The sequence below is a fragment of the Suricata suricatta genome, chromosome 7, assembly GCF_006229205.1.
Source record: "Suricata suricatta isolate VVHF042 chromosome 7, meerkat_22Aug2017_6uvM2_HiC, whole genome shotgun sequence".
Lineage (NCBI taxonomy): Eukaryota > Metazoa > Chordata > Mammalia > Carnivora > Herpestidae > Suricata > Suricata suricatta.
Genome location: NC_043706.1, coordinates 123899991 through 123916115, shown reverse-complemented (window position 1 = coordinate 123916115; position 16125 = coordinate 123899991). Strand labels below are relative to the sequence as shown.

General features: G+C 41.8%; 1 protein-coding gene and 1 pseudogene across 1 annotated transcript in view; one reads left to right on the top strand and one right to left on the bottom strand.

Annotated features, from left to right (window-relative positions):
- FUCA2 (alpha-L-fucosidase 2) overlaps positions 1–16125 on the top strand; it is a 25741-nt gene that overhangs the window by 4999 nt on the left and 4617 nt on the right. The window contains exons 4-8 of the mRNA XM_029943245.1: positions 6–197; positions 3904–4091; positions 7489–7828; positions 8660–8870; positions 9107–9294. Of these exons, the coding sequence (XP_029799105.1) occupies positions 6–197; positions 3904–4091; positions 7489–7828; positions 8660–8870; positions 9107–9294 (1119 nt within the window). The remainder of the gene's footprint in view (positions 1–5; positions 198–3903; positions 4092–7488; positions 7829–8659; positions 8871–9106; positions 9295–16125) is intronic.
- LOC115296400 lies at positions 6016–6899 on the bottom strand (annotated as a pseudogene).

The following is a 16125-nucleotide window of genomic DNA, read 5'->3' as shown; positions in this document are numbered from 1 at the left end:
CCCAGCCTGGCGCTGCCGCTGCTGCTGCTGCCGCTGCTGCCCGCGCCCCGCGCCGCCGCCCGGGCCCCGCGCTTCGACCCCACCTGGAAGTCCCTGGATGCCCGCCCGCTGCCCGCCTGGTTCGACCAGGCCAAGTTCGGCATCTTCGTCCACTGGGGGGTGTTCTCCGTGCCCAGTTTCGGGAGCGAGTGGTTCTGGTGAGCGCGCCCCCCTCCGTCGGCTCCGACTCCGCTTTTGCGCCCCGGGCCACGGTCACCGCCCTGCCTGCGCCGCCCCTGCCGGGTTGTCTGGTCCCCCGTCCGCTTCGCCTGCCGCCGTTTCAGCGGCGTCCAGCACTTCCGGGTGTTAGCTGTGTCATTCACTGTGTCAGCGCCGGGATGAACTTGGACTTTCTCTTCCGTGGGGCTGCGGGGGTCGTCAGACAACGCGGGTCTGGCCTCTCGGCTTCTCGGTGTTTGCACGGCCCAAGCTGTAATTTTCACGCTCTAACCGCGGAGCGATTAAGAGATTCATGGAGTGGTGTGGGTCTCGGGCCTAAACTGTTGTCCATGGAGACGGACTCGAGGTCCCAACACGGTTCTGCCCTAAAGTATGGTTAAAACACAAATTGTGGGTATGTGAAACTTAGGTTCATCTGGACATGCACTGGCTCTTTAATGTTAAAATGTTACCAGGTGTGGCTCTAGGAATTAAGAAAAAGATTCTAGAATGTCACCCTAAAAAAAAACCCTAATTATTAGTAGACTATTCTATAAAAAGTGCTGCACACAAAAAATTGCTCTTTAGATTTTGCCTTGAGATCTGTGTAAAAATGTGCATGTAGTCTCTTACAGCTTTGAACTGTTTGACATACCTTTCCTGATTAAATACTTCTGATATTAAGTTATTCAAGAGAGAAATGTTATCAAATACATACATATATAATGCTGCACACATATATAATGTATTCCTATGTAAAATAAGAAAATAAATGAGTATTTAACTCTTATACTATATACCTAGTATGCATCAAATATAATATATACAATATATAGTAGATACAGTAGAATGTAAACCATATATTATTGACATTACATTGTATATATTGTACCACTTTCAACACAGCTTGACTTTCTGCAAGCAGTAACCTTTTTTAAAGTACATTTATTTCATTTATTTATTTATTTAGTCATTTCCTTTGCTGTTTCTTCATAATGCCTGATAATTAGAACCCCAGTTCATTGAAGGATTCAACAAATAGGCTTTAAGTGCTGCTCCATGCACTTAGAGAGAGAGAGAGAGAGGGAGGGCAGAGAGAGAGTCCCAAGCAGGCTCCTCGTTGTAAGTGTGGAGTCCAGCTTGGGGCTTGATCTCACTAACTTGGAAGTCATATCCTGAGCTGGAATCATGAGCCAGAGGCTTAACCGACTCAGCCACCAGGCATCCCGAGCAGTAACCTTTCTTACTGAGTTAGGCAGACTGATGTGAAAGAACAGTGTCAGCTATGGAGTGCTATTCATATACTCTTCTGAAATCAACTTGTAAAACGAGGGACTCTTTTCCACCATATTACGTCTTACCAGACAGATTTACTTAAGGCTGTTATAAATCTTTGCAAGTTTTGTGCTGTAAGGTATTTTGAGTTTATTTTTGAAATGCTTCAGATTAGCCAGGTCCATAAAGTAACAGATTTTCTTCTCCTTATATTAAGATGTAATAAATTATACTTTATCACTTTGTTCAACAAGAAATGTTAGGTAAATGTATATTTGGTACTGGAAGAGGATTTGATGCTTTACCAAAAATACCTAGTTTTGATTCATATTGCTCTTTGCAGTGGTTAACTTTTCATTTTCTACAAACAGAATTGGTTGTTTTGACCTAGAACAATAAAGATATTGTTCTAATATATCTTTATTGTTCCAATAAAGATCAATGCACTGCTCGTATAAAACTAACTAGAATGTGGGGCACCTGGATGGCTTAGTCGGTTGGGTAAGCGACCGACTTCAGCTCATGGTCATGATCTCATGGTTCGTGAGTTTGAGCCCCATGTCAGGCTCTGTGCTGACGGCTCAGAGTCTGTAGTCGGCTTTGGATTCTGTGTCTCCCTTTCTCTCTGTCCCTCCCTGGCTTGTGCTCTCAAAAATGAATAAACATTAAAAATAACAACTAACTAGAATATATCTCGGATGGTCTGGAAGTGCATTAACCCTGTAGAAGATTCTCTAATTATCTATGGTTCCCCTTTGTGTCCCCTCTAATCCTCTGCTCTCCACCCCAATTTGACTCAGGACAGTCAATGACAGAGATGAATATATCCGACTCTCCTTAATGGTAATTCAACTCCAGATATAAATGAAGGACTCTTTACAGTAAATGCCTCTTTTCACCCCTATTAGTATGATATTTGAAAAATAACCGTAGACTATAGTAGAGAATGCAGATCAAATTAAACAGTAATGGGAGAAGGTAGAGACCTCTTATCCATGTTCAACTTTCTGACTGTCCCAGTTTGTCTTTTATAGTTCAATTTAAAAAGCAAAAATGCATCATGGATCGATTAGGAATCTTTCACTTCAAGGTACAGAAACCCCAAATATATGATGTAATAATAGGGGCTTGTTACTTCAAATAATGAGAAACTTAGAGGCAGTTGTCTCATTGGTACAAAGAACAACCCTATTTCTGTCATCCTCAGCCTGTTGACTTGTCCCTTCCTGTCACCTGATGACAGCCAGGCATTGCTTCAACAACCTTGTCCAAAGGCAGGAAGGCCTTGCTCAGAATGAATGCATAAATCAAGTAATCCTTAAAGGCTGAGTCGATGTATTAAAATAACAGCATCTTAATGCAAACTAGTGCAGTTGCTCTGGAAAACTGTGGAAGTTCCTAAAAAAAAAAAAAAATAAATAAATAAATAAATACATAAATAAATAAATAAAAGAACTACCCTATGGCCCAGAAATAGCACTACTAGGGATTTACCCAAGGGATACAGAAGTGCTGATGCATAGGAGCACATGTACTCCAATGTTCATAGCAGCACTTTCAACAATAGTCAAATCATGGAAACAGACTAAATGTCCATTAACTGGCAAATTGGTCAGGAAGATGCGGTTTATATACAGTGGAATGCTACCTGGCGACGAGAAAGAATGAAATCTGGCCATTTGTAGCAATGCGGATGGAACTGGAGGGTGTTATGCTGAATGAAATAAGTCAGTCAGAGCAGGACAGACATCATATGTTTTCACTCATATGTGGATCTTGAGAAACCTAACAGACGACCATGGGGGAACGGAAAAAAGTAGTTACGGAGAGGGAGGGAGGCAAATCACAAGCGACTCTTAAATACAGAGAACAAACTGAGGGTGGATGGGGGTGTGGGAGAGAGGGGGAAATGGGTGATGGGCATTGAGGGGGCATTTGTTGGGATGAGCAGTGGGTATTGTATGTAAGTCAATTTGACAATAAATTATATTCATAAAAAATAAAATAAAATAACAGTATCTTCTTAATTTTGCCAACTCCCTCACTTCTTTGCTGGTGAATATAAAAGATTCATGTTGTTTTAGGCATGTGGTCTTCCTTTTGAAAACTGGCACTTATGTTGCAAAGGACTAACTATCTAAAGATACAAACTACACGTTGTGATTTAAAAATGGAGGATTAAGGGCAAATAGGTGGCTGGGTTGTCTAGAATGTTCTAACTTATGAGCTGAGGGGATTTCACAGAGGGAGAGATGGAAAATAAGGAATGTTTACATAAGCTTTCTTTAAGGCAAAGTCAAGCTAACGGGGAAGTGAGAAAGAGAATCTGGCTAATATTTGAGTGAAGGGAAATTAATAAAGGAAGCCGGGGCAATTACTTCAAATGTTTATGGGATGCCATTTACGTGTTGTTTCTCTTCCGCCCTTTAGGTGGTATTGGCAAGAGAAAAAGATACCAGCGTATGTGAAGTTTATGGAAAATAATTACCCTCCTAATTTCAAATATGAGGATTTTGGACCACTATTTACAGCCCAGCTTTTTAATGCGAGCCACTGGGCAGATGTTTTTCAGGCTTCTGGTGCCAAATACACTGTCTTAACTTCCAAACATCATGAAGGTAAATAAGTGCAACACGGGCAAACGCTGACGATGGTTATGAAAGGTAAAGTAGATCTTTTGAAGAGGAAACTAAAATACAGCAAATCAGTTTTCTCTTAGGAGTAGTTAAGTGGCTACTGACATTTGCCTGTAATTTAAGGGACCATATATTTTATCCAATTGAGAGGCATTAGATCTGTAGAAAGATCATACCCCCCACACACATAAAAACAACAACAAAAAAAGATGATTATATGTTGTTATGTACATATTTAACAGTATTTCCAAGATTTCCTTGGACGCTTTTTGTAGTGAGATGTGAGTTGCAGCATGAAGTTTATGATTACATTTGCCTTCTTCCCTTTCCCTGCACCTCTGTAATGCATTGTGGGAAGGCTCCATCACCATGGGGATTGTGCTGCTGCGGTCCTGTGTCATTACCAACACCTTGCTGCACTTTTGGTCAACTCTAAGATAGCCAAGTGGTGGGCAATTTGCTGGTGATGAAAGTGACACAGGTCACCTGGAGGGAAAAGGACTATGGAACTGTAATTATGCCCATCAGTGGCAGAGATGGTGGAAGAATATCTAAAAGGAAACAGTGTATGAGTCAAGGTTCTCCAGAGAAACGTAACCAACTAGAAGTCTGATAAATAAGGGTGCCTGGGTGGCTCAGTTGGCTGAGTGTCCGGCTTCAGCTCAGGTCATGATTTCATGGTTCATGGGTTTGAGCCCTGCATGAGGCTCTGTGCTGACAGCTAGCTCAGAGCATGGAGACTGTTTTCAGATTCTGTGTCTCCCTCTCTCTCTGACCCTCCCCTGCTCACGCTGTCTCTCTCTCTCTCTCTCTCTCTCTCTCAAAACTAAATAAAAACATTAAAAAAATTTTTTTAAAGGGAGTCTGATATATAAAAAGAGATTGGTTATAAGAAACTGGCTCCTGCAGTTATGGAGGTCCAGGAAAGCCGGCCGTATAGTTGCAGTCTGAGTCCAAGGCAGGAGAAGGTGTGAGCTCAGACAGCTGCGAGGGAATTCTTATCTACCTTTTTATTTTGTTAGGTCTTCAAGGGATTAACTGAGGCCCACTCACACTGGGGAGAGCAATATGCTTTACTCAGTCTACCTATTTACATTTTTAAAACTGTTTTATTTTATTTTTGAGAGAGAGAGAGAGAAAGAGAGTGCAAGCAGGGAAGGGGCAGAGAGAAAGAGGGAGCCACAGAATCTGAAGCAGGCTTCAGGCTCTGAGCTGTCAGCACAGAGCCAGATGCAGGGCTCGAACCCATGAACCATTAGATCATGACCTGAGCTAAAGTTGGATACTCAACTGACTGACTGAGCCACCCAGGTGCCCTATTCTTTTTAAAATTAATTTTTTAAATCAGTCTAGCTATTTAAATGTTAATCTCAGGTACCTGGATGGCTCAATCTGTTAGCATCCAAGTCTTGATTTTGGCTCACGTCATGACCTTGTGGCCCAGTCAAGTTGACACATAAAATGATCCATAACAGTGGTCCTACATTAATCAGATAATTTCCACCCATTACCATTCCGTATCCAAAAGAGCAAGGCAGTACCAACAAATTGTTACTGTCCCAACCACATGTTAATTCATTTGATGATTGCTTTGCATGACCATTTTTGCCTTGGCATAAGAAACTCTGCCTCAGTATTTTCTACAGGGGTGGAGAGGGAAATAGGAAGGAAGAACCAAAACCAAAACTCTGTAATTATCTTCGGATACTTTACCCTTTGGCCACATTCAGGTGGCTTAATGATTTTCTCCTATAGATGTTTCCCCTACTGAGGTGGATATTTAGAAAGTGTATTTGCTGTGAACATGTCGATTTCCTGATGCCTAGGAACTCTCTAAGCTGTATGGCACAAAGTATTACATAGTGTGCATTTTGTTTTAAAACATTTTGTGTTAAAAGCAAAACAAAAACTTTTTTTTAGATCTTTAAAAGCATTGGTAAAAACATGATTTACAATGCCTCTCTTTTATCCTTTATTTAGTCACAAAGCTGTAGTTCTACATCTAGAAATTCCTCCACTGTGTGTCCACAGCATAATGTATAGCGACCAATTCTCCAGCTTATACTAGGGTCCCATCATGCCGACAAAATAATTGTACATTGTCATGGATTCACAGATGAAAGAGACTACTGCCTAGTCACATTTTGAGAAATGGTGTGCCTCCCGGGACACCCCTGAGCTGAGTGTAGTCAAATGTAAACCAGGCCAGGCGGTGACCCATGAGAAACACCATACTGTTCCATCTGAATTCATGGTGGGCCGCCTGTCCAATAACTAAACTGGCAACAAAGCACTCTGAAATTGGCTCACAAATTACTGTAGCACGAAGCACATTACTTTGCAGTTTGGTCCGTCTGATCATTCTGGATCAAAACAGGGAAGTGGAATGAGAGCCAGAGTTTTGCATTGCAACCTGAGCGGACATTGCAAACGTCCAACCTTGATCAGTGATGGCTTGGGCCATCAAGTAATCTTCAGCAGAGTATGGAGCAAAAGCTATAAGCCCTCCTGCTTGATCAAACACATCCTTTCTCATTAAACAAGACATTCCTGTCATACAGTGAAGCCAGTTTCATTGGCAGAGATGTAGGACATTGGATGGGAAGTTCCAAAATACACCTCTTCTAATGTGGCAGCAAAGCCCTGTCTGTCTGTTACGCAGGGCAAAACAAAATGACTTTTAACCGGACTGAAGCCCACATTTGTAAATGTTCTAGGACTCACATTTTCGGATGTTTTCATTGCTTTATGGAAAAAGTCCCACTGAGCTTGCTTAGGCAGGAAGATCATTCTGTGAGCTTGTGGGGTGATGTGAAGCCCCCTGTGGTTTTAGTATTGTCTGGCATTAGAGTCTGTCAACGTGATACATTTTGAATAGGACTTTAAATATTGCTGCTTTGAAGTTTACCACAAACACCTTTGACAAGAGTGAGCGGTTTTAGAAGCTTTTTTTTTTTTTAAAGTTTATTTATTGAGAGAGAGAGAGAGAGAGAGAGAGAATCCTGATGTGAATTTTGATGTGGGGCTGAATCTCATGAACTATGATATCATGACCTGAGCTGAAATCAAGAGTTGGACTCTTAACCTCCAGAGCCACCCTAAAGAGCTTGTATTCTAAGAGGAAAAATACAGGAGATAGATCAGACTATGCAGACTTTAAGGGGTACCCAGAATGTTACTTAAAAAAGCCTTAGTTCCACCTTGTTTTAATTCTCATGTGTTTCTCATACAAAAGCAGAATATATGCTATGGAGAAAAGTTCCATAAAGCAGTTGTAGAAGTGTTTGTGTGTCACATGTACTGTTTTGGCATTTGTATAGGTGGAAATGTACTAAAGCAGATTCACATTCTTACAAAGACTCTTACTATAATTGTGCAGGCTTTGCCCTGTGGGGCTCAAAGTATTCATGGAACTGGAATGCGGTAGATGTGGGGCCAAAGAGGGACCTTGTCAAGGAGCTTGAGGCAGCCATTAGGAACAGGACTGGCCTTCGCTTTGGACTGTACTATTCCCTCTTTGAATGGTTTCATCCACTCTTCCTTGAGGATAAGTCCAGGTCATTCCATCAGCAACAGTTTCCAGTTTCTAAGACGCTGCCAGAGCTCTACGAGCTGGTGAACAAGTATCGGCCGGAGGTCCTGTGGTCGGATGGTGACGGAGATGCCCCTGATGACTACTGGAACAGCACGGTCTTCCTAGCCTGGCTGTATAACCAAAGGTGGATGTGCTATTAGATCGCCGTGGTGACCCCAAATGTCCCCCATGCATATATAATGTTTGAATTCCCTTGTTTTGTGAAATATTCCCTTTCGGGCTTATCTATGGTGCGAGGCACAGGGAAATCATTGTAAGTGATGCTTATTAGAAATATCAGATCTTTTTAATATTTATTTTTGAGAGAGAGAGGGAGATGGGGGGCAGAGAGAGGAGGACAGAGGGTCTGAAGTGGGCTCTGTGCTGGCAGCAGAGAGCCCAATGTTGGGCTCAAACTCACAAACCCTGAGATCATGACCTGAGCTAAAGTTGGACACTTAACTGACTGAGCCACCCAGGTGCCCCTAGATATATCAGTTTTTACTCAAAGTAATCAGTCAGTAATCAAGACTTACACATCAGGAGTCAAATACAACTCAAGAGCCTGATTTTGAAATCACTAAAAACCACCAAAAATTTGAAGTCACTGGAAAAATAAAAGATAAAATCACATAATCAAGAACTCTGAAGATGTGCAAGACCACGATCTGAGCCGAAGTCAGACCCTTAACTGACTGAGCCTCCCTGGTGTCCCTACATAAATGATTTCTGATCTAATATTAGATAAGGATATTATTCAGAGGAGTTAGGTCATTCACTCGGGGCAGGGAGCTTAGAAAGTGACTGAGCCAAGATTGCAGCCAACCCTGGTCTATTTGAGTTAAAAACTGTTGACTTTGCATTATATTATCAAGCTATGATTATTTCTCAGGAGTGGATTCCAGCTAGACTTCTTTTCAGTGATATTTCCTTTATGTAAAATATTTTATTTTTTATCTAAAAAATTACATTCCAGCCCCGTTCGGGCCACGGTTGTCACCAATGACCGCTGGGGACTTGGTACCATCTGTAAGCATGGAGGTTATTATACCTGTGATGATCGTTATCACCCAGGACATCTTCTGCCCCATAAGTGGGAAAACTGCATGACAATAGACAGGCTCTCCTGGGGTCACAGGAGAGATGCCGGACTCAGTGACTATCTTACAATCGAAGAACTGGTGAAGGTACAGTAAAATGTCAGGTGACTGTTAAGGTAATATTCTTGGTTGTGTGGATGTGTGAGAATTATGTTTTATAATTTGTAGAGCTCTGGGGCCTGTAACCACAGGACATTATTCTATGTTCTGTGTTTGATCTTCTGGACAGTGGTTACGTGTGAGTGTATACAATGTATTATTAACACACTGACGATGGAATTGTTTCATATACCTAAGAACTTTATTTATTCTTAATTATTTAGGAACTTGTAGAAACAGTTTCATGTGGAGGAAATCTTTTAATGAATATTGGGCCCACACACGATGGCACAATTCCTGTAATTTTTGAGGAGCGATTGAGGCAAATGGGGGCCTGGCTAAAGGTCAATGGAGAGGCTATTTATGAAACCCACCCTTGGAGGTCCCAGAGGGATGTCACCCCAGACGTGTGGTAAGTTATTCTTTTTACCAATTACTAGTCAATGAAAGAAAGCATCTAAAATTTCTGAGATACAAAGAGAAAAGTAGGATAAAAAAGGAAATCGGACGCATGCCTATTATACAAAGCACTTTCCGAACTTCATTTACTCTAGAAGAAATCAGCATGTGTTTGAACACTTATTGTTTATCCAGTCGAGCTTAAATCCTATCTAGGAACTTCCTAAGAGAGGGCAAATTTTGGTGAAAAATAGTCAGCTGTTATAAAAATCATAAGCCATTCAGAAAAATGAAAGATGCTGAATGGTTAATCCAAATGGAAGACTTTGATTTCGTCATTTAATTCTCATTTCTGCAGATGCTCCATCATATGAAATTAGCAAGGAAGAGGTGCCAAAAAATACTTAATATAAGCCCAAATAATAGCATTATTTTAATTGATAAAAACTGATAATTTGTTCATATTATTCTAATAAATCTAAACCTGAAGGGTTTTTTTAGTGTTATTTTTTTAAGTGTTTATTTTTGAGAGAGAGAGAGAGCACAAGCAGGGGAGGGGCAGAGAGAGAGGGAGACAGAGGATCCGAAGACAGGCTCTGAGTTGACAGCCCACAGCCCAATGTGGGGCTCAAACTCACAAACTGTGAGATCATGACCTTGGCTGAGGTCAGACGCCTAACTGACTGAGTCACCCAGGTGCTCCTAAACCTGATGTTTCTTTATAATTAATTAATTTAGGGGCACCTGGGTGGCTCAGTCAGTTAAGTGTCTGACTCTTGGTTTTGGCTCAGGTTGTCATCTTGTGATTTCATCTGTTTGAGCCCTGCATTAGTCTCTGCACGGTCAGTGAGGAGCCTGCTTGGGATTTTCTGTCTCTCTCCTTCTCTCTCTGTCCCTCTGCACTCATGCTGCCTCTGTCTCTCTCAAATAAATAAACTTAAAAAGATTAAAATTTATTATTTTAACTTGCTAATTTTTCTTTTAACTAGAATCTTCTTTAAAAGCTTTGCTTATGTCTGAACTTTGCAAGGTACCACACGCCTGCCAATAAGTACCTGAATCACATTCTGCAAATATGATGGTTTCTGATGTTGGATCTTAACGTATATAAATAAGAGTAGTAGTGGGAAGCTCTAAAAATTCACCGTTTGTTGTCACCAGGTGAATACAACCTCATCAACTATAAATCAAAATTGGACTAAGTATTCTTTGACTGTACTTTTGACTTCAAACTAATTGTCAACTCATTGAAGAAAATAAAGTAACATAATCTAGATAGAAGCAACTAATTGTAGAATTTTAGAATGTCTGGGACAAGCCATAGCCAGAACCCGGTCCCAATCCTTCATTTTACATAGATGATTTAAAAATTTCTTTTAATGTTTTATTTATTTTTGAGAGAGAGAGAGAGAGAGAGAGAGAGAGAGAGAGAGAGAGAGATAGCATGAGCAAGGGAGGGACAGAGAGAGAGGGAGATATGGAATCCAAAGCTGGCTCCAGGCTCTGAGCTGTCAGTGCAGAGCCTGATGTGAGACTCGAACCCGTGAACCATGAGATCATGACCTGAGCCAAAGGTGGACCCTTAACTGACTGAGCCACCCAGGAGCCCCATACACAGAATAGTTTAAATCTGGTTTTGGGATTTGCATCTGCAGTTCTTATCCTCTCTCTCTTCCAAGGATCTTGTCCACTCTACCTTTGCTACCCCCCGTTTGGGTCATGCCTTGGATCTTGCATTACTGATAATTGTACTTCTTCCATAATCTTTTTTTGAAGCATTCTGCTGTCTCCCAAACACCTTTTAAATTTCAGCTCACTCCACAAAGCACTTTGGCTTCTGAAGGAATCTGTAATCCACGGGTGATACCGTCTGTAACCCTCTCACGTTTTCCCTGTCCGTCAGCCCTCTTCCTTGTCCAGGTCAGATTCTATGGCTCATCACTCTATTGCACACACTCTTTCTCTGTCATACTCACTTGACTTTGATTAAAACCTCAAATTTGGTTACATTTAGCTCTACTCATTCCATGCCTGCCCATGGGTAGCTAAAATGTGACTAGAAATACACAAACACACACACACACACACACACACACACACACACACACACACACTACCAAATTATTTTTCTTTTGGCTTTAAGGTCAACCCTTGTGTCCTGGATCTCATCCCAAATTATCCACTCAAGGATATTATTCTAGAAGTTTTCTTCTTTGCTCCTCATCTTCAATTTTCCCTCTTTATTAGATCCTTTCCGTGAGCATACAAATGTATTCTTGCTTTTATCCTAGAAAAGTACTCTTTTGACCCTTGGATTTCCAGCCACATCCCCATTTCTCTCCTTTATTTTATAGTAAAACATGTTAAGAGAACTTTTTTTAAACTGGCTATGTTCAATATCTTGCTCCAGTTTTCTCTTGCATGCACTCCGGTCAGGCTTCCACCTGCACACTTCAGAACACGGCTGTATCCAAGCCCTCCATAACCTGGCCTCCACCAAATCCAGGGTGACTTCATGGTTCCTGTTTTCTGAGTTTATGGCAGCATCTGACTCTGTCGATGCCACCTCTTCTTGGTGGCTGCTCCTTCCTAGTGTCTTTTGCTGATTCCACCTCCAGTTCCCAGTCACTAAACCCTGAAGGCCTGGGGCTTAGTTCTTGGACTTCTAGTCTTCCTCTATCTTTATTCCCCAGGCGATCACATCCATTTTCACAGCCTTAAATGCCATACTGAGACTGTCTAAGGTGCTGACCCGTTCTTGAACTCCAGACTTACATTTACATTCCTGGTCAGCATCTCCGCTTGAAGTATAAACACCTTAAACTTGTTATGTCCAAAACTGAGGTCCAAACCAACAACACACAGTCTTCTCAAACTCAATTAATGGCAGCTTCATCCTTTTAGGTGGTTGTGAGGCCAAAAATCTTGGAGTCCTTAACTCTCCTTTCATATTTCACAGCCAATCCATCAGCAAATACCATCTTTCTCTTTGAAGTATATCTAAAATCCAGCCACATCTCATCCTTTCTTGTGGCAAGTCTCATTCTTTTAGTCTCTGTTGGGTCTCCCCTGGATTATAAGTATCTTTAAAAAATTTTTTTAATGTTTATTTATTTTTGAGAGAGAGAGAGAGACAGGGTGTGAGCGGGGGAGAGACGGAGATGGGGGAGACAGAATTGGAAGCAGGCTCCAGCCTCTGAGCTGTCAGTACAGAGCCCCATACGGGGCTTGAACCCACGAACCATGAGACCATGACTTGAGCCAAAGTCGGACACCCAACCAACTGAGCCGCCCAGGTGCCCTTATAAGCTTCTTTTGACGGATCTGTTTACATCCATCCTTGCCCCTTTCATCTTTGTGCCACAAAACCTTTGAAATAATAAAGTCAGGTTATGTCACTCCTATGCTCAAATTCCTCCAGTGGCTTCTGGTCTTAGAGAACAAGCCAGAGCTTATAGAAGCTTATAAGGTCCTATAAAAACTGGCTCCTTGGGGAGCATGAAGAGCAGTAATCGCCACCTCTGCAGCTTCAGACTCTGTCGCCTCAGGCTCAACTGCCGCCTGGATTGCCTGGTGGTCACCAGCCCTCGGCCCCACCCCAGGTTTTGGCTGGCCAGCCGGCAGGCATGCCCTCCTCCGTGGACAGAAGGTTGCATAGGTGTTTTTTTTTGTTTTTGTTTTTTAAAGTCCTGCCTCTGGGATCTACCAAGCTCATGAACAAGTAACAGCAAATAAGTTACTTGTATAGGTAAAAATATAAGGAAATTGATTCTTTGGGCAAATGCAGATGTGAGTAAAGTCAAAGCATCTATTTCATGTTTTAATATCACTCAATGCTTATATTTCAAAGTAAGAAGATAGTACCTCAGAACTCTAAGGTTATTGAAAGTATACTGAAAAAACGAACACTAAAAAATTTAAACTGTGGGAAGATGGCGGAGAAATAGGGAGTTCTATGCTTCCTGTCTGCATCTCTCAAACAAAGAAGGGCTGAAGCCAAAGAATGCTGAACTGCAAGAGTCTTGCAGGAATAAAGACAGAGTGCACTAAGATGACAGCCTCATAGGTGCACGATTGAGAACTGGGGAGGATAAAAATGGGCCAGGACATGGAGGCACAGAGGGGAGGGAGCTCCCTCTGGGGAGAGACGAGGGGAAGAGAAAGAGTGGCTGAAACTGCTGGTAGAACTGTCCTTAGAAAAGAGAAAAACCTCACCCCCGGAGGAGATCCTATCTCTAACTGCTGAGCTTTCTTTGGGCTAGGTGCCCTGATCCCAGAAATCCCTCCCCCCCCCAACAACCCCGGGCTAGATGGTATCAAGGGACTCAGTCGGCAACAGGAAGAAATGCTCTCCTACTCCCTACTCTATCACCAGCTAGGAAGAGCCCCTACCTGGGCTTTTGGGATTACATTTCCAGCGGTGTTATTAATGTGCATGGAGTAAGAGCTGGAAGTGAGGCTGGGGACGGGACATAGAACACTGTCCACCTTGGCTGTGCCTGCTGCCCAGTGAGATTGGACCCAAAAGAGTGATTTGCAATGCTTGGCTCCAGAAGGGACTGGGAGGCCACCATTTTTCTCCCCACAACCACCAAGGCAGGGCCTCAGGGAACAGCCCATGGGACCCACAATGCAGGTGAGACCTGCCTACACCAAACCACACCCATCTGCACTGGGGAGCTGCCCTTTTTTTTTTTTTTTAACCAGCGCCTAGATAGATGATGTTGAAACAAATAGCTCTTTCCTGAGGCCAGCTTTGATGCACTGCCATGATTTACTCTAGATCAATTCTTGCTATTCAGATATATTCTCCCTTATCTCATTCTAAAACTCTCCCCTCCCCGTGGACTGGGTGTTCTGGTTATAGGATTATATATAATCCATTCTCTTGATGCATATTCTAAACCTCCCTTCTTTCCCTTCTCTCTCTGAAATAATCAGACTATATAGTTTCTCTGGGTAACATTGTCCTTGCCTTTTTGGTTTTTTGTTTTGTTTTGTTTTGTTTTCTCTCCTCACCTACTGCCATATTCTCCTCTTTCCCTATATGAATTAAGCCTTTTAGTCTCTCCACCTGGTCAATGTTCAATTTCTCTTTCTTGCCCCACCTGTCATTTCTTTCTTTGTATATGCTCTCCTATCAGCACTGCCTCCACCCTGCTCTTTATTTATAGCTGGGATTTCTGGTTTTATGCTTTTAGACTGCCTTTTGTTTTTTGTTTTGTTTCCTTTTGGTTTGCTTGTATGTTTGTGTGTTTGCATGCTTTTGTTCCCGCTTTGTCTGTTTTCCTTTCCAGGGCTACCTCAAGAAGCAAGCCAAAGTACACAAGGTAGAGAGTCCCAAATATCACTACAATAGGGAAATAAAATAACTAGAGGCACAACAAGAGACTCATGAACACCATGTTAAAAGAACACTTCCTGGGGTGCCTGGGTGGCTCAGTTGGTTGAGTGTCTGGCTTTGGCTCAGGTCATGATCTCACAGCTTGTCAGTTCGAGCCCCACACCACGCTTTGTGCTGACAGCTAGCTCAGAGCTTGGAGCTTGTCTTTGGATTCTGTGTTTCCCTCTCTCTCTGACCCTCCCCTGCTCATGCTGTTTCTCTCTCTCTCTCTCTCTCTCTCTCTCTCAAAAGTAAATAAAACATTAAAAACATTGTTTTTTTAAAAGAACACTTCTTGAATGGAGAGACCCTGGACAGTCAATGAGCCTCCTTTATAATAGCAGTACTCACAGGTGCAGAGCCCATAACAAGCTGTCAAAACTTACAAGAGACAGAAAGCTAGCCAAAATGACAAAATGCAATTCTCCCCTAAAGGAATTCCAGGAAGAAATGACAGCTAAAGAATTGATAAAAACAGGTATAAGCAACATATCTGATTCAATTCTAACTGAATTTAGAACAATAGTCATAAAATTATTGCTGGGCTTGAAAAAGGCATGGAAGACACCCAGAAACACTATTGCTACAAAGATTATGGACCTTAAAAATAGTTGTGATGAATTAAAAAATGCTATAAATGAAATGCATAATAAAATGGAGGTGGCCACTGCGTGGATTGAAGAGGCAGAGAAGAGAATAGGTGAATTAGAAGACACAATTATAGAAAAAGAAGAAGCTGAGAAAAAGACTGAAAAATTGATCCCGGAGCACTAAAGAATTCGAGAACTGAGTGATGCAATCAAATGGAACAATATCCATATCATAAGAATTCCAGAAGAAGAAGAGAGAGAGAAAGGGTTCGAAGGGGTACTTGAACAAATATAAAACTTCCCCAATCTCGGGAAGGAAACAGACATTGAAATCTAAGAGGTACAGAGAACTCACCTCAGACCTAACTTGATCTTCTGCATGACATATCATAGTGAAACTGGTAAAATTTAAGGATGAAGAGAGAATTCTGAAAGCAGCTAGTGATAAAGGACCCTAACATACAAAAAGACATATCAGGGTGGTTGCAGAGCTATCTACTGAAACTTAGCAAGCCAGAAAGGAATGGCAGGAAATCTTCAATGTGATGAACAGAAAAAATATGCAGCCAAGAATCCTCTATCCAGCAAGCCTGTCATTCAGAATAGAAGGAGAGATAAAGGTTTTCCCAAACAAACAAAAATAGAAGGAATTCATCACCACTAACCAGATCTACAAGAAATCCTAAGATGGACTCTATGAAGGAAATGTTGCAAGGAATACAAAGTACCAGAGACACCACTACAAGCATGAATCCTACAGAGAACACATTGGCTCTAAACCCATATTGTTCAATAATAACACTGAATGTAAATGGACTAAATGCCCCAATCAAAAGACTTAGGGTAACAAAATGGAAAAAAGCCCAAAATC